A 17799-nucleotide genomic window follows, 5' to 3' on the forward strand; every position below is an offset into this window, starting at 1 on the left:
TCGAAGTGTGATCATGTTACCAGGTTAAATATATATATGTATACTCCCAAAATGTACAAAATGAATATACATGTGTGCTCCAAAATACAGAATAACAGTGTAAGGGCATCTAGTCAGTGTCCCTGTAGCCCCGGCGATCAGGACACGGCTCACATGAACCCGCCTGATAACTGCATGTAGGAGAATGCCTCCTCGTCATCGTCGAAGTCTAACTCTGCCTCGTAGGCATCGCCACCACCTGCAGCTAAGACAGAGTCTGGTTGGTGTGTACAACACCGTCCCAGAACGTGGGAGTGAGTGATCAACTCAATGGAGCTAGAAAGCAAAGGTTAACATATTATCAATTCAGTCAAGCAGTAATAACAAAGCAATACAACAAGCATTCCTAAGTATTCTGGTTAATGCAAGGATGTTATGTATTAATGATGTATGCCCTCGCATACACTACCTCTGCGAACTTCATCTCACGGTCGCGGCATGCATCCCTTCCATAGTGCTCAACTCCAACGCTAAAGGCACATGCAATGCGGTGCATGAACAAGATGACCGAGTTCTTATTAGACCTTTTTATACAGCAGGATTGGGAAGCTAAAGTACCTCCCTTATATCATTTCCCGAACAATGATCCATTCTAAGGTCGTCAGTCCTAGTACATCTCATACGATGTTGCGGTTCTAGGTCACTACAAAGGACTCGTCACTTGATCAGTGTAGGCCTAGTTTATACTCTAGTTGCTACAAAAAGGCTCGTCACCTCAACGCAGTCTCAGAGTATGCTCGAGGTCACTACAAAGGGCTCGTCACCTGATCAGTGTAGGCCGACAGCTTGAATACAGTGTCCCATACACCGTATTTGCCTCACGAGGCGGTGTTGCTCACTGGTCACTATGGGGAGGCTCGTCGCCCCAGCGTAGGCCGACAGCTCGACCACGGTGTCCCACACCACCATGTCTGGCTCATGAGTCTTAGCGGATCGAGGTACCAAGGTTAACGGGATTTTCACTGGTGAGTTGAGTACCTTAGGTTCAAGTAGCAGCGTCCATCATGGTGAACATACATAGGGTCAATCGGGTTACTTGACGAGCTCGACAAGTACGAGCGTACGTCGAGCCGATCGACATGGAGTGCGTAAGCACTCCGTGTGGCCTAACCACTGTCGACAACCCAAGTACAACTCGGATTCATCGAACACGTCCGGTGTGGCGAAACAACCTCAGCTGCCAATCCAGAACCTGTTACCGATTTCCTGGACTATACCATATTCCCAAACACACTCCAAATACAATAGGAATACGTATGTGATAGTTCAAAACAGCATGTAGCAACTCACTTAAATATAGGTCTCATTTGAGCATTTCACCGAACACATAGTGTGCATATTAGCATACATAAGCATTTCAACCATAAAGCACGTAGTAGTGTATAGGATACATAAAGGAAAACTATAACCATGGTTAAGGGAATTGAGAATCCTATCTCAACACCCTCATTACATGTATTTTAACAAGTAGTTCCTCATTGAGGCATTTTATCAAACACTTAGACTACACATATTACATACATGTAATAACTTAGTTAAAACATATGTTATAGCAAATCCTTTCACAAGGAGATGCCATGTATACAACGATCATACATTTACAATCAATAAGCATGGCAAGCACGAATCATAATTTCATATTCATTCAAGCATATCAACAAACACATGGATTTCACTATTTTCAACATAGTTCATATATATGTGTAAAGCGCGGGAAACATCGTATTTAAACATATGGTATTATTCAAGTCAGTCATAAATCATTAACTGACATTGAAAGCCTTAAAAACCATAACCTAAACATTTATAGTCCGCACCTTTCACCGGTAGACTCGTAACGAACTCAGTTTAAAAGCTAAGTCTTTGTCTACGGCACCACAACAATCTATAACAGGGAATAGGTTAGTTATTCCACCATTTACACTATTGGAAACCCTAAAAGAGATTAGGGTTAGATTTTCTTACCTAAGAACGGAATCGGAATCGCCGGAATAGCGACACGAGAAGGGTGGTTAAACACGTGGAGCGGCGGGATTGAATCCCCGGAACAAATGCCAAGTCTCTCTCTCTCACTTTCTCTCTCTTTCTTTCTCTTTCTTTTCTCCTCTCACCTAGGGTTAGAAATTCGTATGTAAAGGGAGAGAGAGGGTTTAAGACCCTTATATAGGCCCAGGACTGATGGAAATGGCCCTAGGGCCAAGGTATACTTAGGTTATATCCAAAGGGCGTCTGTTTCAGTCCAACAGAGCTGCTCTGGAGGCCCATTTTCTTCGTGCGGTCGGACTTAAGCTCCCTGACATTGGATCTAGGTCGAGTTAAGTTTTCAGTCCGATCGGATTTACAGATCGACCATGGCAGACCAGTTTCAGTTCAACGATCACCGTTACTCGATCAGGGCCACAAGTACACTGACATGCGTTGAAAATTTTTCCTGATCCGAGAGTGTAATTAGGCCAGATTTTGACGGTCAGAATCCTTAGATTTGGCCTGCAAGTAAACGACTCAATTTACTTAAGTTTCAGTTTGTTTTCTAAAGATATTCGCGTTTCTCACACACTTCGCTCCGGGCTCAAGTTGTGCGTTTCTGGGTACTGTCAGGACTTGATTTCCGAAATGGTTGTCAAGTCCAGAAATGCGGTCATAACCGTATAGTTTCGCGGTAGTCGGACTTTCGACGTGCGGTCCAGGTCCAATACGGAGTTTCAAGGTACTCCCAAGAGCAACTGGGTTTTGAGATGGATCCTAAATTTTAAGGTAATGTAGCGTTAACGATTCTACACATTTTGGGTCCTGCATATCATATTTAAAGCGATTAGTGCTAATTTTACAGGTACTCTACTGTAGCACTAGCTAATTCTCGTCTAATTTCTAAAGGATTTGGTCCTGAGTGATTTCTGCCTGAGGTGATACTCGGGTCTTTGTACAGATTTTTCCGAGACGTTATATATTACAAACTAAAGAGCTGTACTATTGTATGTATCACTAAAAATAGAAAGAAAAGGTTGCACACTGACAATCAGGGTGGATCTACACCGTTCAATTACCTTTTTAGTTTGAATCATTGGCATCCAAGCCTGATCCTAACAAATTTAGGGTTGAATGAAGAAGAATATAAAATGTTCAATTGAGGAATTTGATTGGGACCTCCATTCTTAAATTTGGCCCACCCTTTATTTTTCATACGGTGGGCTCCATTGTCGATTAAGCGTATATGATTCTTCTTTAATGAAAGAGAGAATAGCTCCAGCCAATAAGGGTTTGCTATTCCTACACGCATGTATACGCCTGTGTTACTGTCACATGTGTGGAACATGCCACCCCGTCCATAAAGTGAAATTCAATTACTTCAGTGAAATCGTGATCGTTTGGTACACACCTTTCCAAATAATCTTAGGGCCTGTTTGGCCGGACGGATCCCATGAGATTAGGAGGGATGGGATGGATTTTAAGGTAATGATGGTGGTGTCGATGGATTGGTTTAAGATCCATGGGATTGCTATATCCCGGAACAAGTTCATCAAGTCTGTTTGGCATGCCCCACATATCCCGGGATTTTACCTTCCAATCCCTTCCAATCTGTCCAACCAAACACGCCCCAGGCGATTAGGAGGGATGGGATCAATTTTAAGGTAATGATGGTGACGTCAGTGGATTGGTTTAAGATCCATGGGTTTGCTATATCCCGGGACAAGTTCATCGGGTCTGTTTGGCTCGTTTGGCATATCCGGGATTTTACCATCCCATCCCTCCTAAACAGGCCCTTAATGAATTTAAATATTATGCTAAGATCAAGGATGTGAGAACATGTAGAGAGAGAGAGAGAGAGAGAGAGAGAGAGACTCTTACCCTTGATGATTTAAAGAAAATACCAGCCTCTAATACAGTATATGCCACCTCATGAAGGATCTTGGAGTACTTGTCCTATTTATATAGGACGGGTGCACGTGTCAAAGATCCAGGCCATTCATTAGGTGGGTCCCACTGGAGATGCTGTATGCAAATGAGCCACACATGTGAGTCTAGACTGCTGAGCTCCTTAACCGCTAACTTTCCTCATAGAAGCTTGACGTGACCAGCTTAAAATGCAGCACTGGAATCTACAACTAGCAGATAGCCCCACACATATCCCGCTTCATTTATGTCTCTCTCACTTTTCATTTATAACTCACTCTTGGTGGCCCACTAACTCATGCACATTGAGCTGGAGACCGTTGATCATTTTATTTCAACAAATCCATCTTTCTCAAACATGTGCCAGCCACTTGATGAGTGCAATTGCATGGTTTTTGGGTAAGTTCATTTTTAAAATGGGTCTACACAAAAAGTCTGCAATCTATCCTTTCTTCCATGTAACAAAAAAGGTTACGAACCGTTGGTGTCATTAAAACCTTTTGAATTTACAATGTATATAGGCTCTCGGATTGTGAAAGGGGGACCCACTAAATGATCCAAACCATTGAAATGACAGGCTTCACCATGGGCTGGGCAACATAAGAACCTGAAGTTGGAAGATGATAGCCACCAGTGTTGTAATTTTCTTTCTTAATTGTTTGAAAGACCGAACGTGCTGTACGAACACCGGATCAGAGCATTGTATTATATGGAGCTTGGCCAAATGCTTATAGAGTTCTGTTCAGGCTTTTACTTGCTATAAGTGGGCCTCATGATGGTTCGGGACGCATTAGATAAATTAGGCATATCCAAAACTAAGGACCAGTTGTGAGAGAAGACGCCTACCATTGGTTTGAATTGAGCCCCATCATCCAGTTGGGATGCATTAGTAAATGGATTGGATTGCGTATACAAAGCATGGTGGGCCTTACATGCAATCAAAAGTGAACGTCCCCTCTCAATAGTCCACTGGTGTGGCCCACGTGAGCTTAGGGGAGGGCATATCTGATGTTGAGGTCAGATGCCAGGCATGCATCAGGTTTGGCACCTTTCCGAGCCATGTGGATGCAACTCTCATGAGATCTACCCCATCCATCAGGTGCGTGGTCTCATTTTAACCATTGAGCCTCCAAAAAAAAAAAAAAAAAAACCAAACATATTCATCCACAAACTCAAATAGGCCACACCACATGAAACTGTTAGGATGGAATGGCCACCCCTAGTTTTTTTGAAGACAGGCCATCCTCGAGGGGAGGTATACGTGATGGCGTGGATTTCAAGCACATTACCTCCGACGTTAGTGAAGGTAAGTGGATTTCATTTCCTTCCACATTAGTGAAGGCAACACCAGCAGGTTACCTTGAGGTACCCAAAGTGTTTTCCTTTCAAAAAAGGACCTTTCATATCTTTCAAATGGAAGGCAGAAAACACCAGTAGGTTACCTTGAGGTATTCAAAAGTGTTTTCCTCTCAAAAAGGACCTTTCAATTGGAAGGGAGATGATATGGCAGAGCCCCAAGAACCGCAATATGGTAGTTGTCAAATAATTAAAGACAAACATATAGACAGGACAAACAGATGAAAATTTACAAGGGAGGAAATCAAAGCTTCTTTCAACGGCAGTAGGATCACTCTCATCAACATCAAACATGTTTAATCAAGCATGCAGTCACAACAACCTTTCTTCCTTCACTTTTTCTTAGCAGTTTCGAGCAGCTGATCACTCTGGTTACACCCAGCTTGTCCTGCTGTCTCTTTTGATTAGGAGAATCAATGGCCTTCAGAGTGGTTGAAAACAAAATGAGGGTAATAGTCAATAGAAAGTGTGGGAAAAATGACAGTAGGCAAAGGGCTAGGCTTGTCTAAATTGGCATGATTTTTGGAACATGGACCATCCTCAGTCGGGCCTACTAGTTGGCCCTTCCTGATTGACACACCATCCATGAATGAAAATATTGTAGCAGTCTCACACGACATTCTCTCTTATTATTAGAGAATCATAGGCATAGCTTTTTTTTTCTTTTCTTTTCTTTTTAATTCCAAAATGATTGTAAACACAAGCACCAGCCCTCATGGCTCAATGGCCCCACAGAAAAGATACACATGTAGCAATAACCCCAGACGGCCAATAACACATCAAAATGTAGCTTATTTCCCCTGAATTATGCTGATTTAAACATGATTCCAACACAGAAATTGCACATCGATCGATCACCAACAGCAACCATTTTTCCTTGTAAAACAGCAATCCACCGTCTCTGCTTAGATATAATCAGACAGCAGCACTGCTTCTTTGCTATTGCCCATCGCTGACGAGGGTGTAATAAGGACCCCTCCCTACTACAAAAGAGAATTTCATAACCATGTAATCTTTGCTTAGGCATGTTTTTCGGCATTCTTGTTATCATCAATGGGAACCACTTCAGAAACAGCTGGGGGAGCTGAGGGGCAGTATTTACCATCTCCTGTTTGCTTGGTCCCAACTATAGGTCCTTGAACGGAATCATCTAATCCAACCTCCTCATCCCTTTCCTTGCTCTGCACATTACTGTCCTCGGCAATTTGGGCTCTGTTTTCCTCCACTTCCTTTGCACCCCTGGACATGGACAAGATGAGAATTGAGTTTATCCACAGAGAAAGTGCACACTATTTCTTTATCCCATGGTGGAGAGCATAGTTCAAGACACACACACATGCACCCCTGAACATGGACAAGACGAGAATTGAGTTCATCCACAGAGAAAGTGCACACTATTTCTTTATCCCATGGTGGAGAGCATAGTTCAACACACACACACACACACACACACACACACACACACACACACACAGAGAAAGTGCACACTATTTCTTTATCCCATGGTGGAGAGCATAGTTCAACACACACGCGCGCGCGCGCGCGCGCACACACACACACACAACACACACACCCCTGAACATGGACAAGACGAGAATTGAGTTCATCCACAGAGAAAGTGCACACTATTTCTTTATCCCATGGTGGAGAGCCTGATTTTTGGTTCATGTGATCACCGTGGCGGGTTGCATATGTTGGATGGCTTGTATATTATACACATACCACGTGGCCCCATAACTCTCGACTTTCATTAATTTTTAAAGAAAAAATTAGATGAGGGCATTTGTGTAATTTCCTCCCTTGAAAAGCACTTCCCAATATCTAATCCTTCAAGCATTATTTAGTAAAATGATGATTCCTGAGGAATTTTGTGCAAAAAATCCCATATTTAATTATTACAAATTAAAAATATTAATAAAGGTAATAAATATTTCGAATAGGCATTTTTACGCAAGTAATAAAAAACAGAAACCAAAATAGCAACATAGCAAGTGACAAGATGGTTAAGAGCATCACCTCCCTCCCAGAGGTTTGGGGTTTGAATCTTGTCCCTGCTACAGGCAACTCAGCTCGAAATCTCGCCAAGTCAAATTGACTTGGCGAGTTTTTTAGAACTATTGTTCAGGAACCTGGAGAGTTTATCTGATGGACCCTATCTTAGGTGGGAGATGCCCAAATACCCCTCTGAGATGCTAACCCTCCAATCTTTGGCATATTCCCTGTTGAATTTGGACCATTTTCATATTCTTTCCCTGTCCATTTTGCTGGGCACTGATCGAAGGGTTAGCATCCACCAACATGAGAGTTTTTTGGGCATTCCCCAACCATGGAGGTCCATCAGATTAATGGTTTGGTTTACAAAACCATGGGCCTAACATGTGTGGAATAATGCGCCTCAGGAAATTATATATTTCCTGATTCCTCAGCACATGAAACATGCAAGATCCTGGAATCTAACAGGTGAGAGAATGTACCCTGAATAGACAACTAGCCCAACAGCAACCGCACCAAAAGCTATGAAATACATCCAGTCAACCTGCAGAGAATTGTTGGCATTGAGATAAAAGAAACGGTATGCTTAGATAGGCTTTTAATGTAACCTTCAGGCCCAATAATGAGAAGGGTGATGTGAAGCTAGCAACACCAACCTTCTCATGATATGCAAAGATGCGGATGAAAACAGCCCACATATCTGAGGTCAATAGGGAGAGGTTAAGCATGGTTGAGCCACTCATCTGCACAATGCAATATGAACTACATGTGAGAAATAGAAGGCAAATTCGAATTAAATAAAATGCTTTGAAAGTGGTTGTAGATATTACAAATGAAGGGTGTGCCTGAAAGTTACTATATTTTCAGTGAGTGCGATCACCATTCGCCCAAATGGTGAGTAGGCTAGTTTTTTATTTTTGAAGAAACGAGAGAACTTGCCACTTGGATTCGGTTTGATCTCTTTCCATTCAACTTGATGTGGAAAGGGGTTTCAACACCTTCCAAACGAAGGGCTGTTTTGAAGCCAGCTTCCAATAAAGGGCAAACTGTCATTTTCATCCTTCCACAAAGGGTGAGACAAGCTTGGAAAAAAGAAATTTATGTACAAGTTCTGCTTGTTTACAATTGTACTGTGTAAGATCTTAAGAGTAGAAAATTATATTTATATTTTTTTCTTTGAAAGGCGAAAATTATATTTATATGGTTAGCAACAGAAACAAACATGGCAATCACATGTCCAACTCATTCTTCCAAGGCAAGGGCCGTTTGGAAGGTGGAAAACCTTGGAAAGGTTTCCATGAAATATACTTCTCCCTTCTTTTTTTACAAGGGTTTCCTTGAAAAAGGTGCATATCTGTTCCTTTCAAAATAACATGTTAAATGCTGATTTCCACAGTTACGAGAGACAGCTATTGCTGCTTGATTGTTAACCTTTTAGCAATTCCATGCAAAACAACACTCCAGACCAAACAATGGCATTGCTAATGCATTCCACAGTTTTCCATTTCCTGAGGATTCCATAGGGCTTTCTGTGTCCGCATTTTGGATTCTCTCTATCCAAACAGGATAAATTAGACAGATGAAAACATGTAATGGAATAGGGAACAGACTAAAAGATATTCTGATCAAGACATCGTGCATGGAGTAACTTTGGTAACCCCATATTCATACCTTAAGCAAGATTGGGACCAAAGAGTAAAAAAAAAACATAGCCAGCGCAAACCCAATAAACGGTAGCACCTGCACTCAGATGAAACCATAAAAGACTCTTTAAGAATAATTAAGAATACTTTCAAAATATCATGACGTTAAGAATAACAGTAGTAATGAACAGTGGCAACATCAATAAAATTTTAAGAACTAACAGAAAAAAAAAAAAAACACCTGGTAATGATAATTAACTCATTTACTTACATTTTATAGGAACTAGGAAAACCAAACAGGCCCTTGAAAAGTTGTCTACTGAAGAATAGAAATTCTGCAGACCCAAAACAATTGCAGTGTTGCTTTTTCTTTCTTTTGAATGGTAACGAAATTTATTAAAGGCAAGATGGAAATGGATACGATGGGCAGAGGAGCTGATGAGAAATCAGCCATAAAATGGCTAACAAACAGTGAGACAATCCCTGATATACAAAGGAAAGAAAAGAAACATTGACAAAAGAAACTCAGACAATCATGCTACCTGAATAACTGAAATCCAACCACTCGAGAGAAGCCAACGATGTCAACCTGTGATGGGACATGGCACAGCGCAGCTAACTGCTTAACAGGACCTTCAGTTTAAAGATGCAATACGTTCCCTTTTGTCCTCGAAAATTCTACAGTTTCTTTCTTTCCATATTCCCCACATCATCACAGCCTGAGCCATCTTCCAAATAATATTTCCAGGGGCAGTAAACATCATTCTGTCCACCCAGCAAAAAAGTCGGATATTCCTTCACTGAGACTCCAAGACCCCCCAAAGGGGGTAAAAAATGATTCCACATAGCCATAGCAGGTTTGCAGTGAAGGAAAAGATGACTTCCCAAATGAATGCTTGTACCCTGGGCAGAACAAGAAGAATTCTCCAATATTTGGAAGTGTGGGATTCAGCCCTCTACAGTATTTTTTTGGTTTTTTTTAAGCCCAAAAAAAATCCAGAAGAAAGATTTAAAAGTGAACTTCCCATTACTTCATCCATTTCCAGTTCTTGTCCTGCTATTGGTCAAAACGAACGTTGGAAAGCTGATTCATAAGCCTTCTAAAGGACATCACCTCCTCGAGAAGATCTCTTCAGATATTTACATTCTAAACCACAGCGCCCCCACAACAATCGTAGCAATTTGATACTTTTAAATCTTTATATTGACAGGAAAGGGAGAAGATAAGTGGGAAAATCTCTGCCAAGGGATGATCGGCAAGACATATGTCATGCAAGAAACTCGCCATATCACCTCAACCAATGGTACAAGCAATTCCATTGCCAAATAAACTTCTCACTCTATTAGACAGAATCCTGCTGACCTCAATGGCTCTTCTTTCCATAGGATGATAGCTTACAACACCTTGTTCCCAGAGTTCCTTGATCATATCCCCAGGAACCATCCCCATCGAATTCATCACATTTCCTGTGAATAACCTCCATCCACAAAACTTCACATTCTTCTCCATATCTCCACCACTTTCCCAAAATGGCCCGATTTTATTTCCCTCACTCTCCCCAACCCAACACCACCTTCCCTGTTTGATTTTGCACATCTTCCCACTTGGTGATATTTATGGCCCTCTTCCCTTCCCACAGAAAATCCCTCAGTCAAAAATTTCTACCTTTTTGCCAACTGGGCCAGTATTTTAAAGAAAACACACTGGAAGGCTCTACATGGCTTTAATGAGAGAGATTCTTGTTGAAGTGATAAAGTCCCTTGATATACATTGACACACCACACTCTGACAGCTTAAGCTTTTGGAGTAAATGGTTGTTTGACATGGTATCAGAGCGGAAGGTCCTATGTTCGAATCTCGAGAGCAACAAATATGCCTCGCTAATATATTATTCTCCCACGGGGGGTCAGGAAAATCAGGTCCGGCCCAGGGACCGGGAAATTAAGCCCGGCCTGTTTATGGTGTGAGTGTCCCTCCACCTTCGTCAATATGTTCCTGTGCGGAGTTCCCACCTCGCACGTGCGGGGGGGTGTTGAAGTGATAAAGTCCCTTGATATACATTGATACACCACACTCTGACAGCTTAAGCTTTTGGAGTAAATGGTTGTTTGACAATTCTTCCTCCCATAGATAAATAAGATTTTTTTCATCCAGCCAACCTTTTTCCAATCTCACTATCATAGGAAGCAAAAACAACACAAACAATGCCTTCCTCATGAGGAAGCCCAAGATATTTATCAGGAGGTCCAATTCTTTTGCACCCCATCTTGTTTGCCAGCTCAAGCACTTCCTCTTCACCTCTCAAAGCCACCCTCACCATAGCACCTTTTCTGACATTCACCCAATTACAGGATCCTTCCAAGTAGGTGCCACACCTGCTTCAAATCACTCTTTGGACCCATGCTCCTACTCCTGCTCTAGCTGCATATACTGCTAGCATTTTGAAATAGAAACATCCCCACTCCCGCGTCTGAACTTGTTGCTGCTTCTTCACCTGTTCACAGAGTTGTTTATGCTACTCTTTTGCTTCTAAATATGGGTTTATGAAAATCCACCACAATAACAACATTAAAAAAAATAAAAAAAAAAAAAAATTGCTGAACTCTGTCCCTAGTTGTTGTGTTTCATTATATGTTTAGTGAGCCTAGTACAACAATGAAACCAAAGCTCTTGTCTATGTTTAGTAGAACTGTGAAACTCAAACTCTTGTCTATGTATTGGACTCCATCAGTTTGGGGGGGGGGCACGCTCTTATAAGACTCGTTTGATTATGTATTGGACTCCATCAAGGGGGAAAAGACTCTCATAAGACCCCGTCTGAATGGATCTCTTTCTAAATTTATTAGCGGGTGGTCTCCTAACCTATTTCTACCTAAACGCAATGTTTTGAGGGATGCTACCTTCTGGTATAATGTGGGGTTTATGGAAGGAGAAAAATGGGATAATCTTCAACAACAAAGTCGCTTCAGCATTCGATCAAGCAAGGTACTGCTTTTATGATCATCACCCAAGCTCTCTCTAGGCCAAAGTTCAAGGTGGGATTATTTGGGGATTTTCTTGTATTTTTGAGATTCAATCATTTCTTGCTTTTTTAGTGTAAGCTCTTCTTCTAGCAGACGAAGAAAAAGCCATCAGCATATTCCTTGATCCATCAAATTGTCTCACACCCAAAGCCAAATATAGATAGGGAGTACAAAAGCAAGTTCTGATTCGCATTTATATGGGTTTGATGAGGTATGTCACATGAATGAGTAAGAGGCGTAGAATAGATTGGCTTATACTTATAGTCCTAATCTTGAAGTAACTCTTAATCTCTTTTTTTTTTCTTTTTTCTTTTTTTGGGTTAGCTTGTTAATACACACCCATGTCAGTACACACTCCATGTTAGCCACCCCCGCTAGGGATCGATACCAAGACCTCAAGTGTTGAAACGAGGTATCTCCACTCAGTCTGCCGGTTGAGCTATGGATCTGGGTGTAAGTAACTCTTAATCTCTTATTGTCTTGTGAGTTGTAACTTGAGACTATTGTCAGTTATGGACTTGTAATAATATAGGTTTCCCTCTAGCTTTTCTTCAAGTTTTTGGGACTTGATGAAAGAGGACTTGCTTCTGTTTGTTGAGGATTTCTTCCGCTGTGGTTATGTCACATGAATGAGTAAGAGGCGTAGAATAGATTGGCTTATACTTATAGTCTTAATCTTGAAGTAACTCCTAATCTCTTATTGTCTTGTGAGTTGTAACTTGAGACTATTGTCAGTTATGGACTTGTAACAATATAGGTTCCCCTCTAGCTTTTCTTCAAGTTTTTGGGACTGGATGAAAGAGGACTTGCTTCTGTTTGTTGAGGATTTCTTCCGCTGTGGTTATTACATCCCTTCGGAGTGAGGATGCACTTTCATTGCATTAATCCCAAAGCTAGAGGGAGCATTGAGTCTTAAAGACTTTCATCCTATCAGTTTAATCAGCATTCCCTATAAAATCATAGCAAAGATCCTCAGCCAGAGACTACATAAAGTTATCCCCAGCGTAATCTCTCCATTCCAAAGGGCCTTTGTGGCAGGTAGGCAAATTCTTGACAGTGTTTTAATCGCTAATGAATGCATCCACTCCTGCCATAGGTCTGATAGGCCCGGAGTATTATGTAAGTTAGATCTTGAGAAAGCATACGATCATGTTGATTGGTCTTTTTTGGACCATATGCTGTCTCGGATGGGGTTTGGTCTAAAATGGAGAATGTGGATTCGTTCTTGTGTTTCCTTTACAAAATTTTCCATTCTCATCAATGGGTCCCCCCTTCGGTTTTTTCAATTCTTCAAGAGGCCTTTGTCAAGGGGACCTTTTGTCCCCTTTTTTGTTCATCTTGGTTTCCGAAGCCCTGAGTAGAATGCTATCTTGGGGTCAAGAGGTAGAGCTATTCGGAGGGTTTTTAGTTGAGAATTTTCTTTCCCGCATCTATCATCTCCAATTTGCTGATGGCACCCTTCTTTTCTATGAAGCAAAAGACCGTATGGTAGAGTTCCTTAGCATGTCAATTTGTTTCTTTGAAGTGATCTCAGGTTTGAAGGTTAACAAGACTAAGTGTGAATTTTCGAGAATTCACCTAGTTATGGAAGATACATTGAGATTCGCAGATAAGTCTGGTTGCAAAGTTGAGTCCTTTCCTACTTTTCATCTTGGATTGCCTTTTGTAGGTAAGCCCCTCCTTTTTCCTTGGGACTGAATTTTGGAAAGGTTCGAATGAAAACTTTCCTCCTAGAGAGGCAAACTCCGATACCTAGGAGGAAGATTAACCCTCATCAAGGCAACTATGTCGAATTTTCCCGACTATTTTATGTCCCTATTCCAATGCCCGAAATCTGTCGGCAATAAAATTGATAAACTCATTAGGAAATTCCTTTAGCATGGTGGATCCTCTTTGAGAAAATTTCCATTATTAAATTGGAAGGAGGTTTGCTCCCCCTTGAGAGTAGGGGGAGCAAACATCAAGAGCCTAGAAATGGTCAATTTGGCTCATCTTGGAAAATGGGTGTGGCGTTTTGCTAATAAGGATGGTTTGTGGAGATCCCTGATTTCAGCAAAATACAGTACTTCCCCCATGGGATGGTAGACCAAAAGTTCTTTTTATCGTTCCTCCTATATCTTGAAAGGTATCGCTAGATCAGCTTCCTCTGTTTTCCAAAGATTTGGCTTCTCTTTAGGCAGTGGTCAGTGGATTAGATTTTGGGTTGATTCTTTCGTTGAGGATAACCCACTCATTGATGACTTCCTGGATCTTGCGGCTGTAAGCACTAATATTGATATCTCAGCTGCTTCCTGCTTTAATTCCAGTGATGGAGCTAGTTCTTGGTCTCTTTTTAGGAGAAGGCTGCGGGGTAGCAAGGCTGATAGCTTGATCGCTCCTTTGGCTCGATTGCAGGGCATTTCAATCTTTGTAGATGAGGAAGATAGGCTTTGTGGAGACTCTCGGCATTGGGGAGCCTCTCTGCGCGCTCCTACAATTCTCTCTCTCAATCAGCAGCCTTAGAAGTATATAGCCCTACGAGTGAAGTTTGGTTCTACGGAGATCCCCCAAAAATAGTTGCTTTCTGTTGGCTCGTTGGTATGGGTCAAGTCCTCACAGTCAACAACTTGCACAAGATGGGCTTCATTCTTCCTAGCACATGCATTTTGTGTCTCTGAAGAGCCAAAACAATTGATCACCTTTTCATGCATTTGCCCCTTTTCATCGGGAGTTTGGAGCGGCATTCTCGGTCTTGCTAATATTCAATGGGCGACGCGTAGGTTGATCGACATTCTCTTCTACTCTTGCCATGCGTTGGATGGAGGAAGACTGGGAAGAAGGAAATGGATGCTCTTCTTCTTAGCTGCCCTTTGGACTATCTAGGGAGAAAGGAACGACCGATGCTTCTACAACATGAGCATATTGGTTGCTAGAGTCTTCAATAGGGTGCTTTTTAGGGATTGGGATCCCTGACAATCTCATCCAGGTTGACAACTCTCTGGGGACGTCAGGACTTTTTAGCTAAGCACTGGTTCTTTGGCTTGGTGTGCTACTATGCTGGAACGTTGTATGAATTTTTCCTTTGATGCTGGCAGCGATGGCAAAGCTTTTGTGAAAAATTTGTTGTCACAAGGAAGAAACAATTAACGGACCATTAACCATACATAAGATTTATTAGAATATTGATAAGGAGAGTTAGAGCTCTCCGAGTCACTCGTGACTCTGGCAGTGCAGTACACTCCGCTCTCTCACGACCCCTACTCTAATCAAAAGACTCGGTTTGAGTGTACTATAACTATATCTAAAGAAAAGTCTCTCTTCGGTGCTGCTCCAGGACGAACAGTAGAGGCACATGGAGGTATTGGCTCTCACTATCGATCAGATGGAGGGAACCGCGGTGCTGGCTTATTGATTTGATTCATCCCATTTAATTTGAGCGAGAGGAAGGCAATGAGTCACCTGGGCTACAGATTTGTCAGGCGTTCTCTTTTTCTGGGTTCTTTTGGCTTAGCCCCAATTTCATTGCTGGTTGTGTTGATGTATGTGTTATTTTGCTTTTCCTTTTCTCTAGTATTTCTTAGGTGGTTTAGTTTTTCTGCCTTCTATTAGGCTCTTTTTTCTTTTCTTTTTGTTTTCCTCTTTCCTTTGCCTTTGGCTCAATATAGTTCTTGTCTTTTAAACATAATAATATATATTGGCTTATTTAAATTAAATGTCTACTACATTATTATTCATGAATCATGATAGTTGAATTAGAGGCAGTCGACTACTCAGCTTTAAAGCTCAAACAGGCTACTCAACAGACAGCATTCTTTCCACAAAAAAAAAAAAAAAAACGGCCCATTACAGTATAAAAAAAACATGTCCAAAACCACATCCACATGCACACGCACATAACACACAAAGATGCACCCCTGCGAAATGCAGGGCAAAGGAGCATTGTGCAAGGAGATTGGGCTAGCCCGACCATTATTTGATGATGACATCCGCTCTAACCATCAGATGCATCACCACTTGTTAGGCCTAAGTCCCAAAATATCAGGCCCATATGTGATTCAAGTAGGCCATACTTGAAGCAAACAATTGGGAGGGGGACGCCCATCCTTGATTTATTTTTTTTATGGAATGCTGTGTATGAGGAATCTGGACCATTCAACCTGTTCATTTGCCATGGACAAAGGTGCACGCACAAGGATTTTCCATTTATTACAATTTTTCCACCATTTTTTTGTTTTTTTTTTTTTTTTTTTTTTCAGACCAAAAAATTGGCCAATACAGGACCATATAGGCAGATATAGACCCATATTCTGGCCGGTACAATGGTGGATACCATTATTTAAATCCTTGATTATAGATAGGCTGGAGATAAGGAAACACACCTGCAATTTATTCTCAAATTTCAGTTGTTATTGTTCTTTTTTCTTTTCATTCTTGATCATTGTTGGGTTGTGTTATTTAGTGATGATCATAGGTGTAATTAGATATTGTTCCTAACGGTAGCCTTGTACACAAGCCCAGTACACCAGGAGTTCCTCTCATGGAGTGACGACAACATCAAAGCAGCCAATCGTGATTGAGCCTTGGTCAATTCCTCGATAATGTTCCTATATTCTTTTCAGTCATCCATCTAATCACTGAAGAAGTCAAGTGTCTCAGTATTGATAACAGTTTCTGCCTGTATTACTTCTAAAACACATAATGGCATTTATATATGTCGTTCACTCTCATACTTTCATGCATCTATGTCTCTTTAGGTGATGCGGACACCTCAAGGGGCATAACACGTCTCAATCATGCTTCTAAGTCTCTTTAGGTGATGCTGACACTTCAAGAGGTATCACACCCAGGCGTGTTTTCTGTCTCTCTAGGTGATGCTAACACTTCAAGGGATATGCTCCCCACATGTTTTTGTAAGCTTCTTTTCTTAGTGTCAGTACAACTTGCTTAATTACACAAAAGAGAACAGTTTAGTGACCAACTCATGTTGACTTGAAGCATTATGGATCTGAATAAAACATGCTACATACGACTATACTGTAAAAGCAATGAAGACATGATTCATGCAAGGAGATATTCAAAAGGCCATTTGGGAACTTGTGATGACATGGCACATGTGAAAGATCCTGGAAATTGATCAGATGGAGTTCCCTGTGAACATGCTCTGGCCCAAACATCAACCAATCCAATCATAAGGGCCAGAACACTGAATATAGAGCATTAGTCATCTCTTTTCTAACTACCTATTTTCCTCATATACATGTGGCCCAGGCTCCCAGCGGATGACTGTACCCAGCCCAATTTTAGGCCATAGCATGTTCACAGCAGGTCCCACATGATGAGTTTCCTGGATCTTGCATAGATGTGCCATGATTAAACATGTCTTAATCACTCTTCAAGTACTCCTCAAGCGAATTGCCTCTGTACTTCTTATAAAGTGAGTTGGAACTTTACAAAGTGTTGGATTATAAAGTGAATAAGTTCCATAACAGGTTGGTGACACATGATACCGGCGTCATGGAATCTGTTTTGTTTTATTCTGAATTGAGATTCGGTTGAATAATATGCTTATGTTTTTTTTTTTTTTTTCCCTTCTTCTCTAAACTAATGATGGTTTCAAGAAATCACTAATGAAACTTCCTTCCCAGAATATTTTCCATGCCAGAGCAATGTCAAGTTCCAAGTCCTGTCCACCAGCATGGAAATAGCACTTCAGATAGATGTTTTACAAACATTGGATACTGGCTTCAGCTTGTATCACTTTCATAGATAAATATCATCTAGTTTAATAGAGGATGCCAAATTCCTTGGAACGAGCTTAGAGAGAAATGACAGAAATGACATGGATATATAGATAGAAGATAGAGAGTGAAAGTTA

At 41.3% G+C, this 17799-nt stretch overlaps 1 protein-coding gene and 1 long non-coding RNA gene across 7 annotated transcripts in view; both read right to left on the minus strand.

Annotated features, from left to right (window-relative positions):
• Positions 1-5902: 5902 nt before the first annotated feature.
• The window catches only part of LOC131246337 (uncharacterized), a 31046-nt gene continuing 19149 nt past the window's right edge, over positions 5903-17799 (minus strand). For 2 of the 6 annotated variants that reach the window (XM_058246354.1, XM_058246359.1), the window contains 4 exons: positions 8950-9018; positions 7935-8021; positions 7761-7822; positions 5903-6525 (listed from right to left, as the gene is read on the minus strand). In XM_058246354.1, the coding sequence (XP_058102337.1) occupies positions 6306-6525; positions 7761-7822; positions 7935-8021; positions 8950-9018 (438 nt within the window). In that variant the 3' untranslated portion in view covers positions 5903-6305. The remainder of the gene's footprint in view (positions 6526-7760; positions 7823-7934; positions 8022-8949; positions 9019-17799) is intronic. The other 4 variants (XM_058246356.1, XM_058246355.1, XM_058246358.1 and 1 more) reach the window with 4 other exon arrangements.
• Positions 11814-17794, minus strand: LOC131246338 (uncharacterized). Its single transcript, XR_009171328.1, has 2 exons — positions 15818-17794; positions 11814-15735 (listed from the first exon to the last, which is right to left on the minus strand). It is a non-coding gene; the product is annotated as an uncharacterized LOC131246338 (long non-coding RNA).

Source organism: Magnolia sinica, chromosome 5 (assembly GCF_029962835.1).
Source record: "Magnolia sinica isolate HGM2019 chromosome 5, MsV1, whole genome shotgun sequence".
NCBI lineage: Eukaryota > Viridiplantae > Streptophyta > Magnoliopsida > Magnoliales > Magnoliaceae > Magnolia > Magnolia sinica.